Source organism: Humulus lupulus, chromosome 3 (assembly GCF_963169125.1).
Source record: "Humulus lupulus chromosome 3, drHumLupu1.1, whole genome shotgun sequence".
NCBI classification, from domain to species: domain Eukaryota; kingdom Viridiplantae; phylum Streptophyta; class Magnoliopsida; order Rosales; family Cannabaceae; genus Humulus; species Humulus lupulus.
This window is the reverse complement of record NC_084795.1, coordinates 277,227,566-277,237,688: the sequence shown is the minus strand read 5'-3', so window position 1 is coordinate 277,237,688 and position 10,123 is coordinate 277,227,566. Positions and strand designations below refer to the sequence as shown.

The window sequence follows — 10,123 nt, the reverse complement described above, 5'->3', positions numbered from 1 at the left end:
TTCAGAGCCTAAGACCTAGAATTAACGATTTGGAACACTTGGGAGAAGATTAGATCGCTCTAGAGTTTTTTTTCTTCTTTCTTTTGTCTTTATTTCAAGTGGAATTCTAGTTTTATGGATTTGATTATTATGATTATGAACTGATATTATTTCTAGGGTTTTTAATTGAGTCTCTTGAAACTCTACTATGAATTAATGCAAAGTTTATGTTTTATTCTTCATTATTGAGATCTTTTCAATTCATGTTTATTGTTTGTGATTTATTGACCATTTTTTACACGATTTATATGAGTTTGATTCAAAATTTGAAATGTGAGATTTAAACATGCTATAATTGATTAGACATAGATTTTGATATTGAACAAGAGTATCAATATGATTTGTGTAGCTTATGAGTTTCCATGCTTAATGCTTTTTCTATATTGAGTTTATCACAGAGATGTAGAAAATTATCATATAGGTTGAAATTTATATATTTTAATTCGAATATAAATTATTTATGCAAACTTGCTATCTCAATGGGAAGAATAATTGTGAAAGAATGCATTAGTGAAATAAGAGAGTGAAAAGTAGACGAAATTAAATTCGTAGTTTCTCATTCATTAGATAGTTTTGGTTAGTACTATTTGTTTTGAGTTTATAGTTTATAATTGTTTTCGTTTCATAATTTTTAAGTTTTTGCTATAGTTTTCTTTTATAATCAATCTTTTGTTAGCCAATTAGAAATAAAGAGTTAATTATTGATAATTGATAATTAAATCTCTTTGAGATGATACTCGTATTTACCGAATTATTACTTGTTAACGATTACGTATATTTGCGTAGCAAAATTATCGCAAAGGGTGTCAGAGGCCATATTGTAAAACCGTATCAAAATTAAGCAAAATTACAAAATAACTAAAACAAAATCATTTTTCTAACTCCCTATTATATATCCTTGTTTGCATGCGATGGTTCTTATACTCTCATTATACATATAATTAAAGCTATAATCTGTGTATTATTTGATATTTACAATCATTAAAAAAAAATAGATGTACTCTTTTCATTTAGTATAATACTATGTTATTATCATTTAATAAATGCTCCCAATAAAAAAAATTGATAAAGGCTAAGAATTCCCACATTGGTAGTATTAAAATAATTAGGGATTGTATAACTATTATATAAAAGAAATTGTTTGTATTGTTTTTTATTAATAAAAGTATCGAATAATAAATGCATTCTTATTTCTGAAAGAAATTGTTTGTATTGTTTTTTATTAATAAAAGTATCGAATAATAAATGCATTCTTATTTCTGAATTTGTAATTAATATTAAAGTATATTAGGTAGCAGAAACATAATTAGAAATAGTATAGTTATTGTTGATCACGATTTTGGCATAGACGTCAAAACTACAATGAATCTTCAAGAAAAATACGACACAGATAATTTTATAGTGGTTCAGCCTCAATGTGTTGGTAATAGCCTAGTCCACTTAGAGTTATGATTATAAATCTACACTCAAGATCAGATGAACCTGAGTCAACTGAGTTTCTTCAGTGCAGATGAAAAGAATACAACACTTCTCTCATAATGCAAAATACTCTCTTAAGAAAATTTGAATTCGAATCCTTTCAATGGTGCCATGAGCTTTGTATTTATAGGTCCGAGATCATACAAACGCAGTCCTTCATAATCGAGATCTTTCTATTATTCTTTAAATATTTAATTAATAATAACATCTAAAATACAACAATATGCGATTGTTTGAGATAATATGAGAGATTCCCGCGCAGGTATGACCGATTATAGCTGAAGTCGTTACTGGGATCTCTTGCGTAGCAATGATCTGTTTAGTCGGTCCACGTCACACCCAAGGAAAACTGGAGGGCCAAAACCCTTCATCGGTTGGCCAAACCCTCACTGGTCGGCCAAGACAAGTGACTGGTCGGCCAAACACTTGTCTGGTCGGGCAAACACTTGACTGGTCGGACAAGCACCTGACTGGTCAGTCACGACACCTGACTGGTCGGCCAAGTACCTCACTGGTCGGCCAAATACTTTGCTGGTCGGCCAGGCACTCCACTGGTCTAACATGACACATCTCTGGTCTAACATTGCACATCTCTGGTCTAATATGACACATCTCTGGTTTAGCATGACACTTGACTGGTCAATCAAAAATCTTCACCAGTCGGACATAAATTCTATCAGATTGGTCAGATCACTTTATCACAACTCCGAAGAGCCAACACATTTATTGACTATTAATGTGTCATTTACTGACCATGCATTACCACTTGTCACTTCTGATTGCTACGTCATCAAACTGAAATTTTAGAAATAACAATTATTAAATAGTTTATAATATTTTTTTATTAATTAAAATATGGAATAAAAATAATTATACGTCTTTTAATTATTATATAAAATAAAAGTAATTGATCGTCCTAATACTAATTATAAAGTTTACTAACAATTTAAATTTGAAACTTTTTTATAAAGTGAATTTGAAGTATTGATAAAAAATATTTATAGCTCTAGCTAGTTGCTTAACATATAATAATTATTAATAGAGTATTAATATTTGTTAAGTTGTACAACAACCTTATAATGTGATATGTAATAATACTTATTAAATTAAAATATATAAAACTCAATTAAATTATACTAATAACACCTCATTGTGATGGATAACACATCTAGTTCTTATCAATTTTCTTATTAATAATAAGATAAAAATATGATTTGGTTTAAAAACAAAAAAAAAACATCAAGCCTACAAAGTTACAAAATGTTAGTTTTATATTTTGAGTTAGAAAATCTCATAATTAATTATTGATCATCGTCACCAAGGAAAAAAATAGTAGGCTTAGAAGGTTGAGTGATCTCCACCGTTCCTTCCAACATCTTAGCCACCTTCCCCATAGACGGCCGCATCTCCGGCCGACTCTGGAGGCACCACATCGCCGTCTGCACCATCCGATTAACCATCTCAAAATGGGCCCTGCTATCGTACGACTGTTTGATGTGAATGTCCAAAATGTCCTCCACATTCACCTCTTTGTACACCTTATCGAATGCCCATCCTGGAAAATACCAAACGTCACTCTCCACCGCCGACCCTTGGATCTGATTGTTCCTCACCCCACTCACCATCTCCAGCAGCACCATCCCAAAACTGTACACGTCAGCTTTGGCTGTGATCGAATCCGACTTGACCCATTCGGGCGCCATGTACCCGCGTGTGCCCCGAATCTTCGACAGGCTTACCATGGCTTCTTTCTTTCTTAGCTTCGATAACCCGAAATCCGATATCTTCGGGCAAAATTCGTCGCCCAACAGAATGTTTTCGGGTTTGATATCGCAGTGCAGGACCCACTCCAAACACTCCTCGTGTAAGTAGGCGATGGCTCGGGCCACCCCGAGTGCGATCCGGTACCGAATGTTCCAGTCCAAAACGGGTTTGGTTTCTTCCGACCCGGACCGATTGGAGGAGAAGAGGTACCTGTCTAGTGACCCGTTTCGGACGTACTCGTAGACGAGTATTCTTTGGCCTTTTTCGGCGCAGAAACCCCACAACCGGACCAAGTTGAGGTGGTGCATCCTTGCAATGATGGTGACCTCGGCCCAGAAATCTGGTTCGCCTCCGGCCACATTTTTTAAGCATTTCACGGCGACGACTCTGTGGTCGGGTAACTCTCCTTTGTAGACATCGCCGAAACCTCCTTTGCCGATGAGGTTGGAGAAGTCTTTGGTGGCGGTTTTGAGCTCGGCGTAAGAGAAACGTTTGGGTCCTCCGGCGGGAAGAAGCTCGAGGCCGAGTGTTCGAGCCATGTCTCTGTACTTGACGTACTTTTTGAGAAATGCCCAGAAGAACAAAGCACCCGAAATGAGCTCGGCGGCGAATAGGGTACAGATGATGACGATGTTTCTGGTGGTGGAGTTGGATTCGTCCGGCGGAAGAGGTAGCTCGATCTTGATTGGACATGTGGTCTCGAGAATCTCCGTCATGCCTTTGAAATTGCTCTGGTCAGTCTCCGACTGGTCAACGCGAAGGAACATGGCGCTCTCCGTTCCCGGTGACCAGTAACCATTCACAAGCAGACCATTGTCATCGTTCTTCAGAAAGCAAGAACCCCTTCCGTCGTACTTGAGCATAAACCCTAGGCAATTCATACTCCGGGTGCAATTCAGTTCGCAATCACTCAGATTCGCGGCTCCGCTCAAACTCACCTCATTCGAAGCCGTGAAATTCACGTAATCGAGTCGAATAAATTTCGTCTTTTTCATATCTCTGAGCCGAATTTTCCTCTCGCAGCCTTTTTTCGGGTCTCCCCCGGCGCCGGGAAGGAACCCCGGCGGGCAAACGCAGGAGGAGGAATTGGAACCGTCGCTGGTGCAGATGGAGTTGGGCCCGCACGAGCCGTGGATGGTGCAGAGCTCGTGGGTCGCGTGCCAAACCTCGGTCCACTCCCGGAGATCGGGATCGAACCCGTATATCCTGAGATTTCCATCGTCGTCTAAAGTCAGTCTCCTTTTCAAGTTCGGACCGAAATCGGAAGTTATGAGCGAACCACTATTCGCCTGCTCCATTTTCCCGTCTGAGTCGAGCTTCACGAACGCGTTGTTCGCCGTCCAATACCGGTCGGAGGAATTGAACACCAAGTTTATGGCTTTTTGGAATCTGAATTTTCCGTTGCGGGAAACGAGTTCTGTGTTCGTTATGTTCTGGTTCGGGAGAATGGTATCAGTCGGGAATTTGAAACTTTCCCAGTTGCCAAACACTAAATTACCGTCTCCTCCGAGAGTCAGCGTAGTGTTAAGATTCCCAGTGGCGTTCCCCGGCCATAAGTTTGCGCCGGAGGAGGAATTCTGAAGGCGGAGTTCGCCGGTGGAGCTAATGCTTAGAACAGCTGAACTGCTGAGAAACGAGCTTCCGTTCTTGTCGGTTGACCAAACGACATCTGTACCGGTGACGTTTAAGTACCAAATAGAGAAAGTAAAGCCGTTTAAACCGGGCTTGAACCCGGCGGCGAAGGTGGAGTTGGGAGAGATAAGAGTCTGGTTCGAACTCGGTCGCCATGGAGAGTTTGACGACGAGAAAGATCTGATTATCTTCGTCTGGTTCTGAGCTGAGACGAGTGAAGCGAAGAAGAAGAAGAAGAGGACGAAGGTGAAGGTGGTTGCTTGGTAGAGTTTGGTGTTCATGGTTGGATGCGACAATGCTGGGGTTCGGTCGTTGGTGGGATAATGGTGAACTGAGGAGAGGTTAGGGAGTTGGGTGGTATATCAATGGCGGCTATATATGAAGAAAGAGTTGACCAAAAAGTCAACTGACCATAGAAGAGAGAGGACCCTACTCTACTGGTTCATCTCGTCACGGCGGCTTCCAAGATTGCCACTACCACCCAAACTCACTCTTATATTTAGATTTTTTTAATATGTTTTCCATTTTTTTTTTAATATGCTTATTGTTTTTTCTTTGAATTCAAATATGAAAGAAATGAAATTTATATTTTTTTAATATATATTGTTAAAATTATTCTACAATTTATAGAATTGTGCTACTATTTTTTTAAAGAATTTAAAAAATAAAAGAAAACAAACATGAGAAAATGAATTTTTTTTAAAAAATTTTCCTCCTAAAATTTAAGATCAAAACAAAGGACTTAATATACTATAAATAAATCTCGTAAATATTAATGTTGAAAAGATAATATGATAATAAAATATAAAATAAAAAATATGGTTGGAACATAGAGGAAGGAAAAAGATGTGTTTAGCCAAAAATATTAATTTGATCGATCCCTTTATTTATATTTTCTTTATTTATTATATATAAAACTCACATGCATACAAAGGGTTGCCGTATTAAGTCCGGTAGGGTTGGATGTATAATATATATATATTTTTTTAGGAAAAATTTGGCCTCATTAGATCCTTTCTAGATTAAAATGTAGTGGAAAAAAGTTCGGGAGAGAAAAAAGAGTAACAATGAAATATCATTGATAGTAAGAGTATCGATACAATGGGAATGGTTAGACCAATCAAAGTCGAGCTACTAAGAGCACTTTCAATGGAAGAAGTAAAATGTCTAATTCTTTATAATATAGAGAAAAAAAAATTTAAATAGTCTTCCAATAAGTGATGTAAAGTTATATTTTTTTACCTAAATGAATAATATTTATTTATATGTAGTGAAATACTGTTCATCAAGTTATAAATATTTTATTATTTTTTTATAAACTTTTATATATATATATGAGTGTGATACTATTATATTTAATTATTTTATTTCTTAAAATAAATAAAATATTTTTTTAAAATATGATATTTAAATGATATAGAGAAAAAATCGAGAAGTTGATATATGGTATAATATAAAAGTTCGAGGTAAATTATAAAAAAAATATGTTTTGGTGATGTATTTTGTAATATATTTTCTCTATAATATTTAGCTAAAACTCACAAAAACAAATTCAATCAGCTTCTTTATACATATATTTATAATAGCTATGTACAAACTCCAATTAATTCATATCTACATTTACATATCATTTATATAATATTTTAATATTATTATTTTTCTTTATAAGCTTTCTCTCTCCCATTTAGTATATATATATTTATTATTTCTTTTTTCTTTTTCAATTATTTTATTTTACTTTAATTAATAAAATATGTTTAAAGATATAATATTTAAATGATGTAGATAAATATATAGAGAATCTGATGTATAGTATAATGTAAAACTTAGAGGTAAAATAGAAAAAATTGAGTTTTTTGGAGGTATTTTAAATAAAGGAGTAGATCATTCATTGGGAGTGCTCTAATAATGATATTGTTTGGCCACACTTAAAAACAGTTTTTTATTTACTTAATTAAAAATTTAGCAATTAAACATTTGTAACTCTATTTTTGTTTATTATTTTTAAAAATTGTAATTAAAACTCATTAAATTTTGAAAATAGAATTTTTTTCACATTTAAAATTTTTTTAAACCGTTTTCGATTTTTCATTTCTTATTTTTTCATCTCTTCTTCAAATCAACACCTCATTTTATATTGTTAACAAAAAATTAAAACAAAAATTATCAAACGCGTTTATTATTTTTTGTTTTTAAAAACAAAAAATAAAAATAGTTATCAAACGTATTTTTATTTTTCTGTTTAAAATTTTTTAAAACAAAAGTTTTACCAAACACAACTAATATTGAATAGTATAAAAAAATCGGGGATGGACCTTTTTCATTTTCAATAATACTAATAATTTAGTTTCGATAATTAAATAAACACTCTTTGTCAAGAATATTACGACCACTATTCATCACCATCATTAATTACATATTTTTATTTTACATCAAAAGATATATTAGTTTAAAAATAAGTATCTAATAATTTTAATGAATAATAGTAATGAGTTCAATATTATATTAAAATATTAAATATCATAATATAGAAGTTATCTTCAATATTATATATACTTTAAAGATTTAGGAATATATATAATATATTGTATCTATTAATGGTGTTAAATTAGAGACTGCTGAAGAGCTTATTATATTAAATAAAGTTAGATTATTATTATTAGTTGAAATTTAAATAATTATTAAATTTGTTGTGGTATTTGACCAAAGTAGGAGGTTTTTGAACAAGTGTAAATCTTTGTAAAAATTAGCTAGGGATGGATGAGGCTAATAATAATATTCCATAACAGTGAGTGAATGAATAGTTTATTGGTTTAGATATATTTTCTTATACTCTTTCATTCATGATTCGATGATCTTAATTCATCATAACTTAATTTTTTAAGGAACATCTTAATTATTTTATTTAGTTGGAACACGTCTTTTATTTGGCTTTAATTACCAAAATATTAAACCCTACTTGTTTGAGTTTTTTTTTTGAATAAAACTCGTACGTTTGTACATAAAATAATAAGCTTCCTTTTATTATTAATAATAATAATAATAATATTTGTACATGACATGAATCATTATTAGGATGTAGAATTCAACTTTCTAAATATTAATATAAAATGAGATTGTGGATTAGTACCACGGTAGGTCCCACTCTCTCAAACTCATCATCTCATTCTCATATATATATATAAAGAGGAAATTTTTTGGAAGGGGCTAAAAGAGAGCGCACACGTGCATTTCTTGTTAATTTTTGTATGACCCTATATATTCTACTTCTATAGAGCTTTTGTAAATCTTTTGATATTTTTTAATAATTTACATTGTAAAATATGAGGTTCAAATAGATTATTAGGCGCGCGTGACTAATTTTTTTTTTATATGTGTAAAAAATAATATGTTTGAACCTAATTTTTGGCAGTGTAAATTATTTAGAAATTTTTGAAAAATTTACAAGATATTCTAAATAATTATAATATACACCGTCATAAAAAAAATCACACAAAAAATTCTTCATGGAGTGCAAACACAAAAGAGCTGTACCGTACACCTTTTTGTGATTGGCTCCACAAAAATACCATATATATATTAGATAATTCTATGGTGCATACCTAAAAATACATGCACCGGTGCATACCTTCTGTGTTTCCCAGCTCGTGAACAGTTTTCGACGAGATTTTTTTATGACCGTTTATATTGTAGTTATTTAGAGCATCTACAAATTTTCAGGAAATTCCAAATAATTTACACTACCGAAAACTAGATTCAAACATGATATTTTCCACGCACATAAAAAAAAAATTAGTCACGCCTGCAACAACCTGTTTCAACCTAGTTTTCGGCAATATAAATTATTCGGAATTTCCTGAAAATTTACACGGCAATGTTAATTATTCAGAATTTCCTGAAAATTTACAGGATACTCTAAATAAGTACAATAAATATTATCATAAAAAAATTGCACAAAACACTATTCACAAACCAGAAATATTAAAAATATACACCGATATAAGTTTTAAAGTATGCACAACAGAATTATCCCATATATATATATATATATATATATTTTCTGCTCATTCATGATTCAGTGATAATAATAACTCATTCACGTAACTGAGTACCCCAACCTCACGGTGTTATTGTTTCATTATTCCACAAGACAACATTATCTATTGACTAAGAAGTTTCGCAACTTTGCCTAACTATATAACATTGAATTCTGATTTTTCTAATATAAAACACTTATTATTGGAATAGAATCTCCTCTTTTCTCGGGATTTTCTTGCTCTATTGATATTCTAAATACAAGCACCCCTCTCCTCTACAAGGAAAAAATTAATAATAAGGAGAAAAGATTGACTGTAAAACATGAATTTGACTATACAAAAATATTTGAACTACACTTCTTAATTAAAAAAACATATTTTTATCGCACTTTTATAGCAGTTTATTTTATTAATAGTTTTTGGTACAATTATGTTTGTAGAAAATTTTTTGGTAGCCGGGGCATTATTTTATTTTTACCTTTACTGGTGGGGGCTTTTCTGTTTTTACACGTAGAGAAATTGTAACTCATATTTTTTTATATGACGATATACATTGTAGTTATAGCAAGTATTTCACTAGTTTTCAAGAAATTTAGAATAATTTATATTGTCGAAATCAAGGTTCAAATAGTGAATTGCTTTTTTTATACGCATGTAAAATAGATTGTTTAAACCATAATTTTGGCTCCCTAAATCATTCTAATTTTTTTTTAAATTGATGTGATGTCTGCTATAACTATAATCTGTACATTATCATATAAAATAAATTGGATTATAATTTCTCTAGATACCAAAAATAGAAACAACCCTACCAGTAAAGACAAAAATTGGTGTATATTTTTACAAAGATAATAATGATACACTTTTAGTTTTTTTTTTTTTTTTTTTCTATTTTCATTATTAGTGCAAAAATAAGTCAATATCGTGGTAAAAAATCACAAAATTGTTGGTTGGCATTAATGAAAATAAAAAATCAATCCTTACCATAAATAAAATATCCCTCATTAATGCAACATAAACTAATATGTTTCTAACACTACAATAATTTACAATCAATAGGTTTATATTATTAATAGTTGATCAATAATTTAAATATGCATGTTAATAATTATGAAACATATATTTAACTAGTTAATTTATATTCGGTGTAGACAGACACGTTGAGATTAAAG

At 31.9% G+C, this 10,123-nt stretch overlaps 1 protein-coding gene across 1 annotated transcript; it reads right to left on the bottom strand.

The window, feature by feature from the left end:
* Positions 1-2,742: 2,742 nt before the first annotated feature.
* On the bottom strand, positions 2,743-5,391 carry LOC133824428 (G-type lectin S-receptor-like serine/threonine-protein kinase At1g34300). Its single transcript, XM_062257307.1, has one exon. It carries the CDS (start codon positions 5,193-5,195, stop codon positions 2,820-2,822), a length of 2,376 nt encoding a protein of 791 aa, XP_062113291.1. The 5' UTR covers positions 5,196-5,391; the 3' UTR covers positions 2,743-2,819.
* Between the last annotated feature and the right edge of the window lie 4,732 nt (positions 5,392-10,123).

Coding starts and splice junctions, on each gene's coding strand:
- LOC133824428 (XM_062257307.1), bottom strand. CDS start 5,195: ATGAACACCAAACTCTACCAAGCAACCACCTTCACCTTCGTCCTCTTC.